Source organism: Notolepis coatsorum (assembly GCF_963971535.1).
Source record: "Notolepis coatsorum genome assembly, chromosome: 11".
Lineage (NCBI taxonomy): Eukaryota > Metazoa > Chordata > Actinopteri > Aulopiformes > Paralepididae > Notolepis > Notolepis coatsorum.
The window spans coordinates 1,172,908-1,197,727 of record NC_140175.1 but is presented as its reverse complement, the minus strand read 5'-3'; the positions used below and the strand labels follow the sequence as shown (position 1 = coordinate 1,197,727).

The following is a 24,820-nucleotide window of genomic DNA, read 5'->3' as shown; positions in this document are numbered from 1 at the left end:
AGAGGGAGCAGTGTCTCGCCTGCTGACACAGGAGGTGGTTCCAGTGATTAGGGTTAGGGACGGAGCGTCTTGTGACCCAGGAGAGGAGAGGCGCTGCCCCAGGAGAGGTGCTGCCAGAGGAGAGAGGAGCCAGGACCTGTTCCCGGTACCAAGGCTACAGTGCCTTCAGGAGTGAGCAGCCAGGACCGGTACCAAGGCTACAGTGCCTTCAGGAGCCAGGACCTGTTCCCAGTACCAAGGCTACAGTGCCTTCAGGAGTGAGCAGCCAGGACCGGTACCAAGGCTACAGTGCCTTCAGGAGCCAGGACCTGTTCCCAGTACCAAGGCTACAGTGCCTTCAGGAGCCAGGACCTGTTCCCAGTACCAAGGCTACAGTGCCTTCAGGAGCCAGGACCTGTTCCCAGTACCAAGGCTACAGTGCCTTCAGGAGCCAGGACCTGTTCCCAGTACCAAGGCTACAGTGCCTTCAGGAGCCAGGACCTGTTCCCGGTACCAAGGCTACAGTGCCTTCAGGAGCCAGGACCTGTTCCCGGTACCAAGGCTACAGTGCCTTCAGGAGCCAGGACCTGTTCCCGGTACCAAGGCTACAGTGCCTTCAGGAACCAGGACCTGTTCCCGGTACCAAGGCTACAGTGCCTTCAGGAACCAGGACCTGTTCCCGGTACCAAGGCTACAGTGCCTTCAGGAACCAGGACCTGTTCCCGGTACCAAGGCTACAGTGCCTTCAGGATTCATAAAGAGAGCACAAGAAGATAAGAGACGAGGACAAACAGCCTGAAGGAAATTCATTAGCAACCACAGTCTCCACTTCAGCCGTCAGTCAGTCAGTAATCTGCTGTGAAGGAGCCCCGGCCGCTCCACGTTAGTCCTGGATCTGTGGAGCTAAAGGCCCAGGAGGAGCAGGATGGACCGTGGCTTCTCCGCCCTGCGCTCCGAGGCGGTGGGAGCCGTGAGGACGGCACTAGTGTCTGCTGAGAACCTGCAGCTCACCCTGAAGACGGAGCAGAGTCAGGAGGAACGGGCTCTGAGGGACACCGAGCCCCACCCTGGAGACAAGCTGATCAGCGGGTACTGCACGGTTCCACTGAGGGTTCTGCACTGAGGCTGTTCCACTGAGACGGGGTTCTCGCAAGTTATTGATCTCGTTTACGGGTTTTATTAGATTAGATTAGATTGAAAGGTTTTGTTGTCATGCAGCACAACTTAGTACAGCACAACGGAAATAAGTTTGGCGTCCAACCTAGAGTGCAGATGTAACGGTAAAGTGCAACAGCAATATAAAATGTACAGGTGATTAAACTGGGTACAAAATATATAAACTAACTAGTACTACTGAGTAATAGTGCTAATCAGATGTATGTACAGAGTTGTAGTATTAATATGTACAGTGATACAGGCAGGGTTAGAAATAAATTTTTTTTTTTTTTTTTTTTTTTTGCCCCCTTCATTGATTTTCGGGGGCTTTTTTTTGTATTTCGGGGGCACTGGATTTTTATGATAAATGGTTATTAAACATCCTTACATCCAAATGTTTTTACAGTCTTCGTCCCGCGGACAAAAAGATCCACACAAGCTCCTCGAACACTAGCCGTGTTTGCAGCCGGAGTCTCACGACAACCTTTGCACTAAATGATATGTTGACCGGTAGCATCCTCCTCGACCCCTACCCAGTCTAATCCCCACGACTCCATCGTACTCCGCTTTACATTTTTTAATTTGAGGACCTGGGGAATCTGCTTCTCAGACTCTTTTTCCTTCGTGTTTTATAGTTTGATAAAAAACGCTCCATCTTGTCTGTCTTCAAAATGCCATCAAATGCTGGTGAGCTGCTCACCTGCTAATGTGAGAGGGTGGGGAGAGTGATGTCGACATCGGATCAAAACAGATTTAATAAATCACGTCTAACAGATTTAATAAATCACGTCTTTCACTCGTCGGTTAAATAAATAGTAATATAAATTTTTATACTATGTTTGATAACGTAATGTTAATGACATTAATACCTTCTCCTTTTTCTTCTTCTTCTTCTTCTTCTTCTTCTTCTTCTTCTTCTTCTTCTTCTTCTTCTTCTTCTTCTTCTTCTTCTTCTTCTTCTTCTTCTTCTTCTTCTTCTTCTTCTTCTTCTTCTTCTTCTTCTTCTTCTTCTTCTTCTTCTTCTTCTTCTTCTTCTTCTTCTTCTTCTTCTTCTTCTTCTTCTCTTCTTCTTCTTCTTCTTCTTCTTCTTCTTCTTCTTCTTCTCTTCTTCTTCTTCTTCTTCTTCTTCTTCTTCTTCTTCTTCTTCTTCTTCTTCTTCTTCTTCTTCTTCTTCTTCTTCTTCTTCTTCTTCTTCTTCTTCTTCTTCTTCTTCTTCTTCTTCTTCTTCTTCTTCTTCTTCTTCTTCTTTCTTCTTCTTCTTCTTCTTCTTCTTCTTCTTCTTCTTCTTCTTCTTCTTCTTCTTCTTCTTCTTCTTCTTCTTCTTCTTCTTCTTCTTCTCTTCTTCTTCTTCTTCTTCTTCTTCTTCTTCTTCTTCTTCTTCTTCTTCTTCTTCTCTTCTTCTTCTTCTTCTTCTTCTTCAGTACCTCCCAGAGACCCACACACTGACATGTTCTTCTTCTTCTTCTTCTTCCCAGGAATGATGACCTTAAGGAGATGTTGGAGAGCAACAAGGAGTCCCTCAAACTGGAGGCCATGAAGAGGGTTGTTGGGGTGAGAGGACCGGAGGGGGACCAGCAGACAGACATGAGACTAGAGAGGACCGGAGGGGGACCACCAGACAGACATGAGACTAGAGAGGACCAGAGGGGGACCACCAGACAGACATGAGACTAGAGAGGACCAGAGGGGGACCACCAGACAGACATGAGACTAGAGAGGACCAGAGGGGGACCACCAGACAGACATGAGACTAGAGAGGACCAGAGGGGGACCACCAGACAGACATGAGACTAGAGAGGACCGGAGGGGGACCACCAGACAGACATGAGACTAGAGAGGACCAGAGGGGGACCACCAGACAGACATGAGACTAGAGAGGACCAGAGGGGGACCACCAGACAGACATGAGACTAGAGAGGACCAGAGGGGGACCACCAGACAGACATGAGACTAGAGAGGACCGGAGGCGGGACCAGCAGACAGACATGAGACTAGAGAGGACCGGAGGCGGGACCAGCAGACAGACATGAGACTAGAGAGGACCGGAGGCGGGACCAGCAGACAGACATGAGACTAGAGAGGACCGGAGGCGGGACCAGCAGACAGACATGAGACTAGACTAGACTAGATTAGACTAAAATGTATTGTTGTCATGCAGCACAAGTACAGTACAACGGAAAGAAGTTTGCCATCCAACCGAGTGCACATGTAGCACTGGCAGTAAAGTGCAACAGTAATATACAATGTACAGGTGATTAAACTGGGCATAAAATATATAAATGCGTACTACTGACTGAGTAATAGTGCTAATCAGATGTATGTACAGAGCTGTAGTATTAATATGTATAATTGTATACAGTGATACAGGTATAAAGACACTATGGTAGTAAGTCATACTGGCCAGCAGTGTAACTAGTAAGAGTAGGTAAGAGATATGTACAGATATAGATATAGTATTAATATGTACAGTGATACAGGTATAAAGACACTATGGTAGTAAGTCATACTGGCCAGCAGTGTAACTAGTAAGAGTAGGTAAGAGATATGTACAGATATAGATATAGTATTAATATGTACAGTGATACAGGTATAAAGACACTATGGTAGTAAGTCATTCTGGCCAGCAGTGTAACTAGTAAGAGTAGGTAAGAGATATGTACAGATATAGATATAGTATTAATATGTACAGTGATACAGGTATAAAGACACTATGGTAGTAAGTCATACTGGCCAGCAGTGTAACTAGTAAGAGTAGGTAAGAGATATGTACAGATATAGATATAGTATTAATATGTACAGTGATACAGGTATAAAGACACTATGGTAGTAAGTCATACTGGCCAGCAGTGTAACTAGTAAGAGTAGGTAAGAGATATGTACAGATATAGATATAGTATTAATATGTACAGTGATACAGGTATAAAGACACTATGGTAGTAAGTCATACTGGCCAGCAGTGTAACTAGTAAGAGTAGGTAAGAGATATGTACAGATATAGATATAGTATTAATATGTACAGTGATACAGGTATAAAGACACTATGGTAGTAAGTCATACTGGCCAGCAGTGTAACTAGTAAGAGTAGGTAAGAGATATGTACAGATATAGATATAGTATTAATATGTACAGTGATACAGGTATAAAGACACTATGGTAGTAAGTCATACTGGCCAGCAGTGTAACTAGTAAGAGTAGGTAAGAGATATGTACAGATATAGATATAGTATTAATATGTACAGTGATACAGGTATAAAGACACTATGGTAGTAAGTCATTCTGGCCAGCAGTGTAACTAGTAAGAGTAGGTAAGAGATATGTACAGATATAGATATAGTATTAATATGTACAGTGATACAGGTATAAAGACACTATGGTAGTAAGTCATACTGGCCAGCAGTGTAACTAGTAAGAGTAGGTAAGAGATATGTACAGATATAGATATAGTATTAATATGTACAGTGATACAGGTATAAAGACACTATGGTAGTAAGTCATACTGGCCAGCAGTGTAACTAGTAAGAGTAGGTAAGAGATATGTACAGATATAGATATAGTATTAATATGTACAGTGATACAGGTATAAAGACACTATGGTAGTAAGTCATACTGGCCAGCAGTGTAACTAGTAAGAGTAGGTAAGAGATATGTACAGATATAGATATAGTATTAATATGTACAGTGATACAGGTATAAAGACACTATGGTAGTAAGTCATACTGGCCAGCAGTGTAACTAGTAAGAGTAGGTAAGAGATATGTACAGATATAGATATAGTATTAATATGTACAGTGATACAGGTATAAAGACACTATGGTAGTAAGTCATACTGGCCAGCAGTGTAACTAGTAAGAGTAGGTAAGAGATATGTACAGATATAGATATAGTATTAATATGTACAGTGATACAGGTATAAAGACACTATGGTAGTAAGTCATACTGGCCAGCAGTGTAACTAGTAAGAGTAGGTAAGAGGTACAGATATAGATATAGTATTAATATGTACAGTGATACAGGTATAAAGACACTATGGTAGTAAGTCATACTGGCCAGCAGTGTAACTAGTAAGAGTAGGTAAGAGATATAGTATCTGTAACTGAGGGGTACAATTCCCTGACTGTATTAATAAGTATGGTATCATTAAACCACTACTGTCTTATGTACATTACTACTGGCCATACAGTACACAGGTATATGAGATGAACACATCCACAATAACACGGTTTCACACAAATACTCGTTTAGAAGAATATTTATTAGCAGCACGAAGATTATCTTACATTACTTTACTTATCAAGATTGAGAATTGCGCTTGTAGCGTAAGTCCATGAGAATATTACGCAGGAGATAATTAATACCGCCTGTATCATAAGAATTATATATATGGTACACTAGTAGGGCAGCTGGAGATACTAATAGGGTCCCTCCGGTTGTAGGCCAGCAGGGGGAGGAATGTTCGAATGCAAAAGTCTGGATCACCGAGGAATCAATAAGCTCCAGCTACGGGAGGCGGTACATTACTCCCTTGATCGGCAGACGAAAGCAGCAGCTATAATCCAAGTATGCGTGCAGCATAGGTGAAAGCCGGCCAGCCTCTCCTAGAGACGGGCTCGAGTGATGCTCCTCACGGGTAAATCCCACACAGTAGTGAGTGTAGACGGTTCTGATCCAGCAGCCACGGTACCAAAGCAATATAATAATCCAGCCGGAAAAGGCTCTGCATTCACCGGTGTAGATTCTCCGGTGCGCGGTACTTCACATTAACTAGGTCGAACTTGACGTTATTCCACTAAGCTCTGACACTTTTACTGTCCTATTCGCACGCGGTTATAAGTGCTCTATTTAGATGCACGGTTGCTCACTTCACTTGGTCGTTGACTCGTGATGAAGGCTTTAACGTTTGAGGGTAACACGTTTCTAGGTTAACTAACTGCTGTATCCACCTGCGACGTATTTATACGTTAGGTGAACAATCTAGTACCAGCCTCATTTCTGTCTCGTATTCTTGCGCAGAGCCGGTCATGTCCAGGCATGTCTTAGCGGTGACTTTGAACTAGACATTGGGGGTATGGCCGTGGCGCCTAGGGGATCGCTGTCCAATAGGAGAACGAAATATTATGGTCTGTACTAGGTAAAGGGATATTCTGTGTATATGTACAAAGAATATACAAGGGATATCAGACGATATACAAATACTATACAATATATCTCAAGTAATAAATATATATATTCGGTTTAATCTGATCCTTCGTAACAGTATCTACAGATACAGTATGTAAATATTATATGCAGATGTATGTAATAATAATATCTATATATACAGTATATATGCAGAAGCTTCTTCTATCAATACATACATGATGCCTGAAAGAGATGCTTGATGCCCAATGAGCACTTTGTGTTTCTGAACAGAATCAATGCAGATCAATACAGATCAATAACACGTGTCTGTTTCTGTCCACAGCTGATCGCCAAAGGGAAGAGCGCGTCCGAGTTGTTCCCTGCCATCGTGAAGAATGTGGCGAGCAAGAACATCGAGGTAACGCTTCAGACAGAAACTGCTATAGACTGCAATTGCATTTCAAAAGGAGCTTATATGCTTATTTCTGAAAGTGGTATTTCTTTGTTAAATAGCTCTGCATTCCAACAGCCATCACTGGTATAGTGTCTGGTCAGTAACATGGGTCTCCCAGTCCCTCCACTCTGCAGTAAACAGCCATCACTGATACAGAGTCTGGTCAGTAACATGGGTCTGACAGCCATCACTGATACAGAGTGTCTGGTCAGTAACATGGGTCTGACAGCCATCACTGATACAGAGTGTCTGGTCAGTAACATGGGTCTGACAGCCATCACTGATACAGAGTGTCTGGTCAGTAACATGGGTCTGACAGCCATCACTGATACAGAGTGTCTGGTCAGTAACAAGGGTCTGACAGCCATCACTGATACAGAGTGTCTGGTCAGTAACATGGGTCTGACAGCCATCACTGATATAGAGTGTCTGGTCAGTAACATGGGTCTGACAGCCATCACTGATACAGAGTGTCTGGTCAGTAACATGGGTCTGACAGTCATCACTGATATAGTGTCTGGTCAGTAACATGGGTCTGACAGCCATCACTGATAGAGTGTCTGGTCAGTAACATGGGTCTGACAGCCATCACTGATATAGAGTGTCTGGTCAGTAACATGGGTCTGACAGCCATCACTGATACAGAGTGTCTGGTCAGTAACATGGGTCTGACAGTCATCACTGATATAGTGTCTGGTCAGTAACATGGGTCTGACAGCCATCACTGATATAGAGTGTCTGGTCAGTAACATGGGTCTGACAGCCATCACTGATACAGAGTGTCTGGTCAGTAACATGGGTCTGACAGTCATCACTGATATAGTGTCTGGTCAGTAACATGGGTCTGACAGCCATCACTGATATAGAGTGTCTGGTCAGTAACATGGGTCTGACAGCCATCACTGATACAGAGTGTCTGGTCAGTAACATGGGTCTGACAGTCATCACTGATATAGTGTCTGGTCAGTAACATGGGTCTGACAGCCATCACTGATAGAGTGTCTGGTCAGTAACATGGGTCTGACAGCCATCACTGATACAGAGTGTCTGGTCAGTAACATGGGTCTGACAGCCATCACTGATACAGAGTGTCTGGTCAGTAACATGGGTCTGACAGTCATCACTGATATAGTGTCTGGTCAGTAACATGGGTCTGACAGACATCACTGATACAGAGTGTCTGGTCAGTAACATGGGTCTGACAGCCATCACTGATACAGAGTGTCTGGTCAGTAACATGGGTCTGACAGCCATCACTGATATAGTGTCTGGTCAGTAACATGGGTCTGACAAACAGCCATCACTGATACAGAGTGTCTGGTCAGTAACATGGGTCTCCCAGTCCCTCCACTCTGCAGTAAACAGTCATCACTGACCAGACACTCTATATAATAACATTGTTACTCAGCTGATAGAGTTGTGCCCTTCCTGATGACTTGTCGTACAGAACTTGTAAGTCGCTTTGGATAAAAGCGTTTCAGCTAAATGATTAAATGTAAAATGTAAATGTAAAAAAAAAAAAGATAAAAAAAATGAAAAATACAAAATAATTGTAATTTTTTTTTTTTTTTTTGGCCCATATCAGCCCTATCTTGATATCGGACCGATACCGATGTGTAAAAAAAACTGCCATATCGGCCAATATTATATCGGAGGCCGATATATCGTGCATCACTAAATATACCACTGCGCTGGCTTTAGAATGTTGTAGAAAGTTTCAACTGCCATTCATCAAACGGAAACTGTGTCAACATGACCTACTCCGCGGACAATGTTACGTTTGATTTAACGTACCCGTTAACTATAAACGATTACGTTCAATTAGACTCCCAAGGCATGGAACGATTCAAGTGTGGACACAACTGTACCAAAACACTGAAGAGGCTTGCTGTGACAACAAGTGCTTCTGTCTGAGTTTTAAGGAGGAGGGTGCTAACCTGCTTGCCCAGAATAGAGTTGTATTCATACTTCAATTTTCTAATATTATTTAGGTCCGTTTGGGATTGTGAGAGTCTGTAAACCTGCTCCAACGAGGGAAGCTGTGTTTCAATTTCAGCCAAGTGCTTACGTCTTTCTCTCTTTCAGAGGCTTCATAAGATATAATGTACCTTCCTGCTGACTTGTTGTACAGAACCTTCCTGCTGACTTGTTGTACAGAACCTTCCTGCTGACTTGTTGTACAGAACCTTCCTGCTGACTTGTTGTACAGAACCTTCCTGCTGACTTGTTGTACAGAACCTTCCTGCTGACTTGTTGTACAGAACCTTCCTGCTGACTTGTTGTACAGAACCTTCCTGCTGACTTGTTGTACAGAACCTTCCTGCTGACTTGTTGTACAGAACCTTCCTGCTGACTTGTTGTACAGAACCTTCCTGCTGACTTGTTGTACAGAACCTTCCTGCTGACTTGTTGTACAGAACCTTCCTGCTGACCTGTTGTACAGAACCTTCCTGCTGACTTGTTGTACAGAACCTTCCTGCTGACCTGTTGTACAGAAACTTCCTGCTGACTTGTTGTACAGAACCTTCCTGCTGACTTGTTGTACAGAACCTTCCTGCTGACTTGTTGTACAGAACCTTCCTGCTGACCTGTTGTACAGAACCTTCCTGCTGACCTGTTGTACAGAACCTTCCTGCTGACTTGTTGTACAGAACCTTCCTGCTGACCTGTTGTACAGAACCTTCCTGCTGACTTGTTGTACAGAACCTTCCTGCTGACTTGTTGTACAGAACCTTCCTGCTGACTTGTTGTACAGAACCTTCCTGCTGACTTGTTGTACAGAACCTTCCTGCTGACTTGTTGTACAGAACCTTCCTGCTGACCTGTTGTACAGAACCTTCCTGCTGACCTGTTGTACAGAACCTTCCTGCTGACTTGTTGTACAGAACCTTCCTGCTGACCTGTTGTACAGAACCTTCCTGCTGACTTGTTGTACAGAACCTTCCTGCTGACTTGTTGTACAGAACCTTCCTGCTGACCTGTTGTACAGAACCTTCCTGCTGACCTGTTGTACAGAACCTTCCTGCTGACTTGTTGTACAGAACCTTCCTGCTGACCTGTTGTACAGAACCTTCCTGCTGACTTGTTGTACAGAACCTTCCTGCTGACCTGTTGTACAGAAACTTCCTGCTGACCTGTTGTACAGAACTTGTACGTCGCTTTGGATAAAAGCATCAGTTCAGGGCTGTACATTGCGACGAGGTTATCACAAATTGCCCCTTAATTTGGCCCGTGCGAGTGGAAAATAATATTTGGGGGCAACCTTGCGAGTAGTGATTTCAACCCTTCATTCACATTTCACTCCTAAATTAATCCATACAAATTGGATAAAAAAAATAGTAAAACATTAGCCTACAACCAGGGTTGTACAGTGCGACATAATGTCACGCTGGTGCTATGAAAAAATCTGTCGGCGATGAATGCATTTACTGCGTAGCCCCCGTGTGATAGCCTGTGTGAAAAGAATATTTGCGTGTACTGTGAAGTGAATCTGGGCCACGCTATATACTTGGTAGTTGTAGTTTATCGTGCGATTAAATACCATGTCTGCGTAGAGTCCATACATCAAACACCAAATCCCATAATTTTTAGCGAACAATCGAAACAAAACTTAATGTGGCCTATTGCATCGCCAAAGAAGAACTTCCTTTCAATAAGTTTAAGCCGCTAATTTTGCTCTGCAAGAAGAACGGAGCGGATATCAGTCCATTTTATGAGAACCAAGTCCGATGTGGAGAGATGATAAGAGACCATAGCCAATTAAATTAAGTCTGATCTGGCAGTGATGATTGACGGGGACAATCATCAAGTTCCTGCAACACTTAACGTTCAGCCATGCATTAGGTGAGTAGCCCACTTTTAGGACGTTTTTCAATACTTAAATACTGTCTACTTAAATTTCCCTCCGGGGATCAATAAAGTATCAACCTATCATTTTTTTTTATCCACTTTTTCTCCCATTTTCTATATTTTCTCCCATCCCAATTTCGTATAATCCAATTCAACCCTCCCCTGTCACGAGCGCTGTTTCTTGCCTCCCACAAGCCGGCTGCAATGTGGACTAAGTCATACATAGCACAAGTCCCCTCCGGTACTTGAGGTAACAGCAGTCGCATCTTTTCACCTGCGCAGCTCGATCGCTCAGTGTCGAGGAGTAACGCGTGGGAGGCTCACGCTGCCCCCGACACTTCCTGATTCTACTGCGCAGGCGCACCAACCGACCTGTAGGAGTCGCTGTCCACAACGCCCGATCCCCACCCATCAGTTTCCCACCCCCTAATACGGCCAATGTGTATTAGTATGGACGGCCAGCTAAACTGAAAGCAATGTGGAGCGCTGGGCTCGAACAGGCAAGCCCAGCGTCTCCGTCATTCGTGGCGAGCGCCTTGCCCACTACGCCACGTAGCCGCCCAAAGTATCAACCTATCTATCTATCTATCTATCTATCTATCTATCTATCTATCTATCTATCTATCTATCTATCTATCTATCTATCTATCTATCTATCTATCTATCTATCTATCTATCTATCTATCTATCTAATAATGAGACAATATGCAAATAAGATAATACTAATAATTGTCACGGTTCCCCGTATGAAAGTGGCTTGCAACTTACTGCTGGTAAAATCTGTTTATTTCTCGTTTTGCATAGTATTACATTCCTCTTATATAACAATCAAAGTCCTACCGTAAGAGCCTCATACGGGTCAATTAAACCTTTTTGATTAGAGTCTTTCCTTCGAGCTAAGTTGAACTGAACATTTCACTGTCAAAAGCGCAAACTTTTGCAAGGTTGCGTCGCGCAACACGATTTTTAAAATAAAAGTTAACATATACAAATACCGTAGTAGGCCTCTCAATTCTTATAAAAAAAAGTCCCGGATATACATAAACATTAATTGGCATAGATCTCTATAAACGGCCCAACACATTGATCACTTTAGGAACACACTGAAACCAGTAACATCACAAATATGAAGCGGGTAATTACCCATAAAAATAATAAACCTTTCATGGGGTTATTTACAATAATAATAATTCATTTGATTTATAAAGCACTTTTCATTGTGAAACAAAGGTATGCAGAGTTTCTTGTCCTCCTGATTAATGGTGTGTGTGTGTGTTGTGGTGATCTCATTCAAGGAGCACTACAAGCGTGTGCACACACACACACACACACACACACACACACACACACACACACACACACACACACACACACACACACACACACACACACACACACACACACAGTTTGTTGTTTTTGTTCTATTAGTGATTTACACACTTTCTCAGTTGGTTCATTATAAAAGATACAAACCTGAAAACAAACGCACTGAAATGTTAAATAAAGGACCACAGTTATGAGGCAGGAGGAACATATTTCTTTAAAAAATAAAAATATAAAAAATGTGCCCCTAAAACATATTCTGTGCCCCTAGTGAAAAAGCTTAGCTTACAGCCCTGCAGTTAAATAACGAAATGTAAAAAATGTAGACCATTTATAAAAATAAAAAAACTCAAGCACCTTTTTTAATGAATAGCTTGTAAAGATATTATGATTGTGATGATGACCTTTATGATGATTCATGGAACAAGGTTCATTACTGTTGGTATTCAGTGACGATGTAGGAGCTTTCACAGCACGCTGGAGCCACGGTCTGCAGCTGCTTCAGTCCCAGATCACAGAGCAGCTCACAGCCGTCATGAGACCAGCTTAGTCCGCTCGTCGCCGGCCGGCGGGGAGCTAACGTTATTAGCTTTGTTGTTGATCTCGTGAAAATCAATGGCGGACATCCCGGAAGTAAAAAAACGAAAAGGCGCTTGCCGATTGGTGGTAAGAACAGCAGAGGCGGGTGCAAGCGGTGTGATGTAATTGGCAGAATCGACTGTCAATCAAAATTGTTCTGTTGCATTGCTTTGGTTGAGAGATAGTGTTTAGAGATATGTTTCCTTTTTTTAAGTAAGTAAAGAGGCCTATGTTCATATCGGTGAGCACAATTTGTAACACAAAAAGAGAGACGTGTAGTTATATGGTTATAATAAAAGCTTTTCTAGACATTTGTCTGATTGAACTTTATTGACAGATTGCAGAGTGGGTACAATACAGTACAGCTCAGTGGACTGGAGGATGAAGACCAGAAAAAGACTTTCTGCTTTTTTACATAAGGGTCCTCTATTTTCAATTCATCAAAACATTTAGAGACATACAAATATACAGTGCTTAAAAAAAAAAAATATATATATATATATATATATATATATATATATATATATATATATATAAAAAATTATAATTGTTTGTGCCACTTCATATCGGTGCATTTTGAAAACGCTGTATATAGTGAGCCCATTATAGGATCCACGCAAGATTTCTACCGTGGGTACATCTCGGCCTGCCGCAACTATTCCCAATGCACATGTGGACCCGAAAACGCTTAGAAAAGGAAAGCCGACAAGGGTCAATAAACTCGCCGAAACGGCAAAGTGTGCCACGGGCGCGGCGTGATTCCGTTCTGCGTGAAAATATTCCCGGCCATAGAGGAGACCGTGGGACACCTTTTTGAAACCGAATGTGTCTCGAATTTGGACAGAGGGTGTGAGAGTATCCTCCATGTTGGAGGAGAGGTGGTGAGAGTGTCCTCCATGTTGGAGGAGAGGTGGTGAGAGAGTCCTCCATGTTGGAGGAGAGGTGGTGAGAGAGTCCTCCATGTTGGAGGAGAGGTGGTGAGAGTGTCCTCCATGTTGGAGGAGAGGTGGTGAGAGTGTCCTCCATGTTGGAGGAGAGGTGGTGAGAGTGTCCTCCATGTTGGAGGAGAGGTGGTGAGAGTGTCCTCCATGTTGGAGGAGAGGTGGTGAGAGTGTCCTCCATGTTGGAGGAGAGGAGGTGAGAGTGTCCTCCATGTTGGAGGAGAGGTGGTGAGAGTGTCCTCCATGTTGGAGGAGAGGAGGTGAGAGTGTCCTCCATGTTGGAGGAGAGGTGGTGAGAGTGTCCTCCATGTTGGAGGAGAGGTGGTGGAGGAGAGGTGGTGAGAGTGTCCTACATGTTGGAGGAGAGGTGGTGAGAGTGTCCTCCATGTTGGAGGAGAGGTGGTGAGAGTGTCCTCCATGTTGGAGGAGAGGTGGTGAGAGTGTCCTCCATGTTGGAGGAGAGGAGGTGAGAGTGTCCTCCATGTTGGAGGAGAGGTGGTGAGAGTGTCCTCCATGTTGGAGGAGAGGTGGTGAGAGTGTCCTCCATGTTGGAGGAGAGGTGGTGAGAGAGTCCTCCATGTTGGAGGAGAGGTGGTGAGAGTGTCCTCCATGTTGGAGGAGAGGTGGTGAGAGTGTCCTCCATGTTGGAGGAGAGGTGGTGAGAGTGTCCTCCATGTTGGAGGAGAGGTGGTGAGAGAGTCCTCCATGTTGGAGGAGAGGTGGTGAGAGTGTCCTCCATGTTGGAGGAGAGGTGGTGAGAGAGTCCTCCATGTTGGAGGAGAGGTGGTGAGAGTGTCCTCCATGTTGGAGGAGAGGTGGTGAGAGTGTCCTCCATGGTGGAGGAGAGGTGGTGAGAGAGTCCTCCATGTTGGAGGAGAGGTGGTGAGAGTGTCCTCCATGTTGGAGGAGAGGTGGTGAGAGTGTCCTCCATGTTGGAGGAGAGGTGGTGAGAGTGTCCTCCATGTTGGAGGAGAGGTGGTGAGAGTGTCCTCCATGTTGGAGGAGAGGTGGTGAGAGTGTCCTCCATGTTGGAGGAGAGGTGGTGACCATGTTGGAGGTCAGGTCAGAGGTCAGGGCCGGGGGGGCAGCTGGGTTGCTCCCTCTATGTGAGTGATGTCATTATTTCCAGCAGTAATGAGTGATGATGATGATTGAGACGCTGGTTCAGGCTGCAGGTCGATACCTCCGCAGTGCGGGACGCTCTGTGACTGAGCCCAGGATTAACCTGATATCCCTCACCTTACGCTGGAAGTAATCCTTAAATTAAATGATTGATATTTTCCTTCCTTTTTCATATCGTAATCAAATTTCCCATTACATTATGGAATCTAATCTATAGCTAGAAAGTGTGCTCTCTCCCTCTCTCTCCCTCACTTTCTTTTCCTGTCTTTCTCTCTCCCTCTTTCGCCCACTCTCTCTCTCCTCTCTTTCTCTCTCTCTCTCTCTCTCTCTCTCTCTCTCTCTCTCTCTCTCTCTCTCTCTCTCTCTCTCTCTCTCTCTCTCCCTCACTCACTCACTCTCTCTCTCTCTCTCTCCCTCTCCCTCTCTCACCTCTTTCTCTCACTCTCTCTCTCTCTTCTCTCTCTCTCCCTCACTCACTCAATCTCTCTCTCTCTCACTCTCTCTCTCTTTCTCTCACTCTCTCTCCCTCACTCACTCACTCAATCTCTCTCTCTCTCACTCTCTCTCTCTCTCTTTCTCTCACTCTCTCTCCCTCACTCACTCACTTAATATCTCTCTCTCTCTCTCTCCCTCACTCACTCTCTCTCTCTCTCCCTCTCTCTCTCTCTTTCTCTCACTCTCTCTCTCTTTCTCTCACTCTCTCTCCCTCACTCACTCACTCAATCTCTCTCTCTCTCCCTCAATCTCTCTCTCTCTCTCTCTCTCTCTCTCTCTCTCTCTCTCTCTCTCTCTCTCTCTCTCTCTCTCTCTCTCTCCCCCTCCCCCCTTCCCCCCCCCTGACTAACTGTAGTGAATTTGAAGGAACACCTTGTGACCTTGTCCAGCTAGTCTGTCTGATACTGAACTACTGGACAAATATTAGCTCAGGCCTTCCTGTGTGAAGTCGGAGGGAAGGGAGGGGTGGGGGCTGGGGGCGTGGCCTATGATAAGATCACAAGCCTATTCTCTGTCCTGGCTGAAATAACAGCGGCCATTGAAATAAAAGTTTGTCAGGTATGCAACACAGATTACAGTGTTTACATCTGTCTGCTTGAGAAAATACCATGTTCTGCAATAAAAATGATTGAAGTGAGATGAACAGTTATTTTTAAATGTGTGAAAGTGTTATATTTATCTTCTCTTATAGTACCAGAGAGAAGCTGAGGAGAATCAACCAGCAACAAAAGCAAAATTTATAATTATTTTTTATTCTTTTTTTTATTTTATTTTTAACATTTTAAGATTGAACCTTTTTCCCTGTGGTATCGAAAATGGTATCGAGTAATGGTGCTAATCAGATGTATGTACAGAGTTGTAGTATTAATATGTACAGGTATAAAGACACTATGGTAGTAAGTCATACTGGCCAGCAGTGTAACTAGTAAGAGTAGGTAAGAGATATGTACAGATATAGATATAGTATTAATATGTACAGTGATACAGGTATAAAGACACTATGGTAGTAAGTCATACTGGCCAGCAGTGTAACTAGTAAGAGTAGGTAAGAGATATGTACAGATATAGATATAGTATTAATATGTACAGTGATACAGGTATAAAGACACTATGGTAGTAAGTCATACTGGCCAGCAGTGTAACTAGTAAGAGTAGGTAAGAGATATGTACAGATATAGATATAGTATTAATATGTACAGTGATACAGGTATAAAGACACTATGGTAGTAAGTCATACTGGCCAGCAGTGTAACTAGTAAGAGTAGGTAAGAGATATGTACAGATATAGATATAGTATTAATATGTACAGTGATACAGGTATAAAGACACTATGGTAGTAAGTCATACTGGCCAGCAGTGTAACTAGTAAGAGTAGGTAAGAGACATGTACAGATATAGATATAGTATTAATATGTACAGTGATACAGGTATAAAGACACTATGGTAGTAAGTCATACTGGCCAGCAGTGTAACTAGTAAGAGTAGGTAAGAGATATGTACAGATATAGATATAGTATTAATATGTACAGTGATACAGGTATAAAGACACTATGGTAGTAAGTCATACTGGCCAGCAGTGTAACTAGTAAGAGTAGGTAAGAGATATGTACAGATATAGATATAGTATTAATATGTACAGTGATACAGGTATAAAGACACTATGGTAGTAAGTCATACTGGCCAGCAGTGTAACTAGTAAGAGTAGGTAAGAGATATGTACAGATATAGATATAGTATTAATATGTACAGTGATACAGGTATAAAGACACTATGGTAGTAAGTCATACTGGCCAGCAGTGTAACTAGTAAGAGTAGGTAAGAGATATGTACAGATATAGATGTAGTATTAATATGTACAGTGATACAGGTATAAAGACACTATGGTAGTAAGTCATACTGGCCAGCAGTGTAACTAGTAAGAGTAGGTAAGAGATATGTACAGATATAGATATAGTATTAATATGTACAGTGATACAGGTATAAAGACACTATGGTAGTAAGTCATACTGGCCAGCAGTGTAACTAGTGAGAGTAGGTAAGAGATATGTACAGATATAGATATAGTATTAATATGTACAGTGATACAGGTATAAAGACACTATGGTAGTAAGTCATACTGGCCAGCAGTGTAACATTTCCATTTAGTCATTTAGCTGAACGCTTTTATCCAAAGCGACTTACAAGTTCCAAGTCAGCAGGAAGGTTCTGTACAACAAGTCAGCAGGAAGGTTCTGTACAACAAGTCAGCAGGAAGGTTCTGTACAACAGGTCAGCAGGAAGGTTCTGTACAACAAGTCAGCAGGAAGGTTCTGTACAACAGGTCAGCAGGAAGGTTCTGTACAACAAGTCAGCAGGAAGGTTCTGTACAACAAGTCAGCAGGAAGGTTCTGTACAACAAGTCAGCAGGAAGGTTCTGTACAACAGGTCAGCAGGAAGGTTCTGTACAACAAGTCAGCAGGAAGGTTCTGTACAACAAGTCAGCAGGAAGGTTCTGTACAACAAGTCAGCAGGAAGGTTCTGTACAACAAGTCAGCAGGAAGGTTCTGTACAACAGGTCAGCAGGAAGGTTCTGTACAACAAGTCAGCAGGAAGGTTCTGTACAACAAGTCAGCAGGAAGGTTCTGTACAACAAGTCAGCAGGAAGGTTCTGTACAACAGGTCAGCAGGAAGGTTCTGTACAACAGGTCAGCAGGAAGGTTCTGTACAACAAGTCAGCAGGAAGGTTCATCAAACAGTGCTGCAGTGTTGAGTGTATCGTAGTGGAGACATACCAGTACAGTAGGTAGTAATATAGACATGGAAGATTAATTAGTGGAAGAGTGCATGATGATAGAAGACGGTACAAATGTAATACATGTTTCCACCTAATTTCAGATATTCATTGAAGTGTGTTTTTTTTAGTAACTAGTAAGAGTAGGTAAGGGATGTGTACAGATATAGATATAGTATCCACAGATATCTAGGAAGGATTATAATGCAGGTATGTACAGACAGATGTGGATATATATAATATATGCTGTAAATATAAATATATGTACACTGTGTTCACCTTCCTCCTCCTGTTTGATGTGTCCTCAGCTGAAGAAGCTGGTGTACGTGTACCTGGTGCGCTACGCCGAGGAGCAGCAGGACCTGGCCTTGCTGTCCATCAGTACCTTCCAGAGAGCCCTCAAGGTGTGTTACTGTCATCAGTACCTTCTAGAGCAGACCTGGGCATTGTACGGCCCGCGGGATGATTCTGACCGGCCCGCGAAAAAAGATTACATGATAATTAAAAAAAATTATTTAATTTTTTTTCTTTTTTTTCTTTTTTTCTTTTCATGTCAACATTCACACGCACAATATACACTTAGGAGACATGCTCAGAAGATGTTGGTTCTCTTTGGATCCACCTATATGTGAACAGACATTCTCAGTCATGACGTTTACCAAGTCCAGGTACAGATCATCTCTCACTGATGAACATCTGGCAGCTGTGCTTCGCATCTCCACCTCAGACAAACCTGACTTTGATGGACTTGTTAAAGCTCAACAGAGACTGGATTTCTCACACTGAATGAAAAAATAAAGAGAGCTGAAGAACACTAAAATGTGGAAATATAACAAGTGAAATGGGACAATTGATATTTTTTTTTTCTTTTTTTTGCACAGTTCTGAAAACAGTAAATGTTTAATATAGGCATGTAAAGTAAAAAAGGCTACAAAACTGGGACACTTTTCTTTACACAGTTCAGTGACATGTCTTGTTTATTTTGGCTATAAGATGATGTGATGTCTTTAGAAAGCTAAGAAAATCCTTGTTTCAATAGTATATGAAACTCAAAATAATAACTTTGTATAGCACTTTTTCATACATGCCCTTTGTTATTAATGTTTCACATTTTGTTTATCATTTTGGAAATAAATTCTATTTGAATAAATGATATTTTTGAAAGCTAACCTCACCTTTTAATTGCCAAATTATAACATACACTCTTACCAGGGGTCAAAACAATGCCATTTACTGCTTTTTATATAGAAATAAAATGTATATTATGCATAATTGAGTTTGGAATTTTGGCCCGGCCCTCCAACATATTTTCAGTTGCTCCTTCGGCCCCCCGGGAAAAATAATTGCCCACCCCTGTTCTAGAGAGCCCTTAATGATGCTAATGATGGAGCATCGCCGTCGGTTGTGTGATGGTAAAGGGTTAACCTTCTGTCGTGTGGCAGTGAAAGGGTTGAGCTGATCCGGTACAGACTCATCCCTCTTCTCTCTCCCTGACAGGATCCAAACCAGCTGATCCGGGCCAGCGCTCTGAGGGTTCTGTCCAGCATCCGAGTTCCCATCATCGTGCCCATCATGATGCTGGCCATCAAGGAGGCGGCCTCTGACCTGTCGCCCTACGTCAGGAAGACCTCTGCACACGCCATCCAGAAGCTCTACAGGTACACTGTGGTACTAACCCTGACCCCTGACCCCTGAACCCAGACCCCTAACCCCACGCGCCATCCAGAAGCTCTTGGGTGGAATGTAGTGAGTTTAAGGGGGGTGAGTGTAACAGATGGCACCGCGAGGCGCAGATGTTGTGAAGTGACTGTGGCGAGTAGCGGTGCTGTGGGGCGAGTAGTGGTGCTGTGTGGCGAGTAGCGGTGCTGTGGGGCGAGTAGCGGTGCTGTGGGGCGAGTAGCGGTGCTGTGGGGCGAGTAGCGGTGCTGTGGGGCGAGTAGTGGTGCTGTGTGGCGAGTAGCGGTGCTGTGGGGCGAGTAGCGGTGCTGTGGGGTGAGTAGCGGTGCTGTGGGGCGAGTAGCGGTGCTGTGGGGCGAGTAGCGGTGCTGTGGGGCGAGGAGCGGTGCTGTGGGGCGAGTAGCGGTGCTGTGGGGCGAGTAGCGGCGCTGTGGGGCGAGTAGCGGCGCTGTGGGGCGAGTAGCGGCGCTGTGGGGCGAGTAGTGGTGCTGTGGGGCGAGTAGTGGTGCTGTGGGGCGAGTAGCGGTGCTGTGGGGCGAGTAGCGGGGCTGTGAGGCGAGGAGCGGTGCTGTGGGGCGAGTAGCGGTGGTGCTGTGGGGCGAGTAGTGGTGCTGTGGGGCGAGTAGTGGTGCTGTGGGGCCAGTAGCGGTGCTGTGGGGCGAGTAGTGGTGCTGTGGGGCGAGTAGTGGTGCTGTGGGGCCAGTAGAGGTGCTGTGGGGCGAGTAGCGGTGCTGTGTGGCGAGTAGCGGTGCTGTGGGGCGAGTAACGGCGCTGTGGGGCCAGTAGCGGTGCTGTGGGGCGAGTAGCGGTGCTGTGGGGCGAGTAGCGGTGCTGTGGGGCGAGTAGCGGTGCTGTGGGGCCAGTAGCGGTGCTGTGTGTTCAACTCACTCTCACCCTCAAGAGACACATAGACACGTTACAAAGCAGTGAGTTCACCTCCTGGTACAGCGGTCTGTGCGGTCGACCCGTGAAGTTTAAGGTGACGATGTCACAACCGTTATATATATTAGTGCTGTCAGGCGATTCATTTTTTTTATCTAATTAATTACAGGATTTGTAATTAATTAATCTAATTAATCGCATTTTTATCGCATAACCATTTTAGGCCTGATATTCTATAATCCTATTTCAAATGGCATGTGTCCGGATGGCAGAATTCAGTACTGTATCTACAAAATCTTCTGTTTAATCATCTTCCCTTTATTCATTTGCTTAGATTTTTCAGGTCTGGTAAATTTTAGCATGGTGTTATTCACAGTAAACATTTTTATTGATATTCTCATTTGGTTCATTACAATTTACTCAAGCCTAGTAACATTCATAATATACATATTCAATACATTCCCTGAGATCCATAGATGTCCCTAGAATCAGATACCAAGAACATACAAATGGACCATTTAAAAAAAAAAAAAATCTGTAAATGTGTATTCTACATCTCTATGGAATGAATGAGATAAAAAAAAGAAATTACAAAAAAAAATAAGAGATTTTTATTAATTTTGCGTTAATTTTCATAACGCAATAATTTGCGGTGTAATTAACACATTGGTCGCCAAAAACGGCGTAAGTCGTTATTGCCCGCCATGCGTTGAACGCTACAACAACGGCGTAAATCGTTTTTGGGATCAATATTTCTTTTTTTCGCCATGCAGGGGGCGAAATTAAAGCCCGCCACCCGCCATTGGCGAGCAGTTTTTACGTTTGGCGCCTCCCACTGAGAGGTCTGCCTGCCGTGTGGTGGGCAATAATAGTCATGTGAAAACCGAAAATCATGATCCAATTCTTAGCGCAGTTCTCACTCGCTGTCTCAGCACAGACACGCAGCGCATTGCTGCTCCTACCCTTCCCGCACCTGTTTCTGTATGCTGCATGTAAACGGAGGCTATTGCCTCGGACAGTCACCATGACGTTAGTCTAGTCAGAGGGACCTCCGTGAGCTAATGTTAGCTACTGTTACAAAATGACCCAGTCAACTATTCACTTTTAGTTTAATACATGAGGCATTGTGTAACGTTATCCAGCCGGCTAGCTACTTATAGCTCCCGACATCAACAACTGCTCCAGCAAGTGTCCAGTGCATAATACCTCCGTTGGCTAGGTAGCTCATGTTAGCCCACGTTAGCTCACTAGTCGCTACGAAATGTCCCAGTAAACTAAATAGTTCAGAGGCGTTGTCCCAACGCCATCCAGCAGTAGCTACAGATAGCTCCTGACATCAATGTCCTACAACATGCGTATTTGAGTCCCTGGCTTACATCGCATGAGGGCTGCTGAATAGGTCCAGCTGCAGCGCCGGAGAATCCTTGCTGGAGCTGGAGGCCACTCGAGTATATACACAGACAGTGGCGCTGTTTGCAGACAGCGAGGTGGCGATGTCTCGCAGATAATACAACTACAAGTATGATTATATAATATATATATTTTATTAAAAAAAAGTTATTTTATATAAAATAATAATTATTATTTTTTTAATCAAAAAAAAGTTGGCAGGTAAGAAATATGCTTGGCGGGTAGATTCTTCCCATCTACCCGCCACTGGCCGGTGAGTCAAAAAGTTAATTTCGCTCCCTGTCGCCATGGCATTCATAATTCATCCAGCCTCCCTCCGGACTGCAGCGGCACCCTGTCTGAGATTGCAACGCCTCAATACCGCCGCCTGGTGGATGGTCGGGCGAGTTACACTCTTGCCAAAACCGGAAGTGGCGATCGGCGCGTCGAGGAAATCCCTCCGGCAGTCATATCTTGTTACGTGGATCCAGACAAACACTATAGTGCATTGGGATCGCTTTCGAAGCGCAATAATCTATATGATTTCGGCGTTTATTGCGCCATACAAACCGGAAATGGATCTAGGAGATTGGCGTCAAATAATTGGGATCTTTTTCCTCCAGTGTCATCGGTGAACGGTAAGAGGACAGTAACGTTATTTTCAGCCCGATTGTTTATTCATCTCACTGCAAACCATCTGCTCAACATATCGACCCATACTAAATAAAGCCGTTACTGACGATCAAGGAATTATAAACGACCCCCCCCCCCCCCTTTCCTTCACGCATGATGAAGCATAATGTATACCGATCATTTACATTTGAATTTTTTAATATAGCGTGTATAGGAAAGAAACGCCAATCGATAATCTATCATATGCTTCAGGGCCTATAACTAGCGTTTTTGGAATTACAGCAGAAACGATTAAAAACATACTTATATTCTCGAAGGTATTAACACAACAATGTATGAATGTAAAAATATAACGTTCCCACATCCTGAACGATAGATAATCGATGTTGAATGGGCCATAGTAATGTCAATATAGCAATAACATTTAAAAAGTTATAGCCCTGCAAAGAAGGTAAACATCTCCATAGGCTTTCAACGGTGGCAGACTGGGTACTTTGATGGGCACAACCCCCGGCGCCCAATGTGTTAATTAATCTAATTAACCCGATAAACTGACAGCCCATATATATATATATATGCAGTAAATATATAAATGTGTATATACACAGGGCGACAGTGGCTCAGGAGGTAGAGCGGTTGTCTGGTAGTTGGAAGGTTCCCGGTTCGATTCCCGCTCTTGAGCAAAGACACTTAACCCCTTGGCACCTTGCATCCACTCTCGATGTGTGAATGTGTGAGTGAATGGGGAACAAATTTGCTTTGAATAAAAAATGTATAGTTATATATTATTATAAATGCACCATTTACCTTTCTTATATACGGTATATATACAGCACTACTGTACATGCTGTCATCATACAGAGTTACATGGGTGGACTGTAGGATGACCATTTCCCCTCGAGCAAGGCATCAATCAATCAATCAATCAGTTGAGGACACATCTTCTGGCATCATATGCAGAAATGTACTGGCGTTCTAAATGAACGTGTACATGAAGAGATTGTAATTGTAATCCTGTGTGTTACTGGTTGATGACATTTTACATTTAGTCATTTAGCTGAAACGCTTTTATCCAAAGTGACTTACAAGTTCTGTACAACAAGTCATCAGGAAGGTTCTGTACGACAAGTCATCAGGAAGGTTCTGTACGACAAGTCATCAGGAAGGTTCTGTACGACAAGTCATCAGGAAGGTTCTGTACGACAAGTCATCAGGAAGGTTCTGTACGACAAGTCATCAGGAAGGTTCTGTACGACAAGTCATCAGGAAGGTTCTGTACAACAAGTCATCAGGAAGGTTCTGTACGACAAGTCATCAGGAAGGTTCTGTACGACAAGTCAGCAGGAAGGTTCTGTACAACAAGTCATCAGGAAGGTTCTGTACGACAAGTCATCAGGAAGGTTCTGTACAACAAGTCATCAGGAAGGTTCTGTACGACAAGTCATCAGGAAGGTTCTGTACGACAAGTCATCAGGAAGGTTCTGTACAACAAGTCATCAGGAAGGTTCTGTACAACAAGTCATCAGGAAGGTTCTGTACAACAAGTCATCAGGAAGGTTCTGTACAACAAGTCATCAGGAAGGTTCTGTACGACAAGTCATCAGGAAGGTTCTGTACAACAAGTCATCAGGAAGGTTCTGTACAACAAGTCATCAGGAAGGTTCTGTACAACAAGTCATCAGGAAGGTTCTGTACAACAAGTCATCAGGAAGGTTCTGTACAACAAGTCAGCAGGAAGGTTCTGTACAACAAGTCATCAGGAAGGTTCTGTACAACAAGTCATCAGGAAGGTTCTGTACAACAAGTCAGCAGGAAGGTTCTGTACAACAAGTCATCAGGAAGGGCACAACTCTATCAGCTGAGTAACAATGTTCATCAAAGTGTTGCGTGCTACAGTGTAGGTTAGTTTATTAGGACAAGTGCATGACAGTAAGTGATGACTGTCTGTCTCTCCCCCTCCTCCTCCCCTCATCCCCCCCTCCTCCCCCCCTCCTCCTCCTCTCCCCCTCCTCTCCCCCCCCCTCTCCTCCTCCTCCCCCCCCCCCCCTCCCCCTCTTCCCCCCCTCCTCCTCTCTCCTCCTCCTCCTCCCCTCCCCCTCCCCTCATCCCCCCCTCCTCCTCCTCTCCTCCCACCCTCCCCCCCCCCTCCTCTCTCCCCCCCCCCCCCCCCTCTCTCTCTCTCTCCCCTCCCCCCCCCCCCCCCCCCCCCTCTCTCTCTCTCCCCCCCCCCCCCCCTCCTCTCTCTCCCCCTCAGCCTGGACCCGGAGCAGAAGGAGCATCTGATCGAAGTGATCGAGAAGCTGCTGAAAGACAAAAGCACAGTAAGTCCTGCCACACCGTGCAGTGAGCGGCAGCACCACCGGGGGCGCCCCAGTCAAGCGCTTCTCCCCCCTCCCTCGGCCTCTGTCTCCCTCGGCTCAGGCAGCGGTGCCATGGTTTGTTGACGCCCAGTTA

At 44.2% G+C, this 24,820-nt stretch overlaps 1 protein-coding gene across 1 annotated transcript; it reads left to right on the top strand.

Moving 5' to 3' along the window:
- Nucleotides 1-888: 888 nt before the first annotated feature.
- Nucleotides 889-24,810, top strand: LOC311236460 (AP-3 complex subunit beta-1-like; the record flags this gene model as incomplete). The annotated part of the gene is made up of 6 exons (XM_084324141.1): nucleotides 889-1,068; nucleotides 2,610-2,685; nucleotides 6,596-6,670; nucleotides 18,094-18,189; nucleotides 19,283-19,443; nucleotides 24,621-24,810. The coding sequence occupies exons 1-6, from the start codon at nucleotides 905-907 to the stop codon at nucleotides 24,808-24,810; spliced, it is 762 nt and encodes a 253-aa protein (XP_084180267.1). The 5' UTR covers nucleotides 889-904.
- Nucleotides 24,811-24,820: the final 10 nt, after the last annotated feature.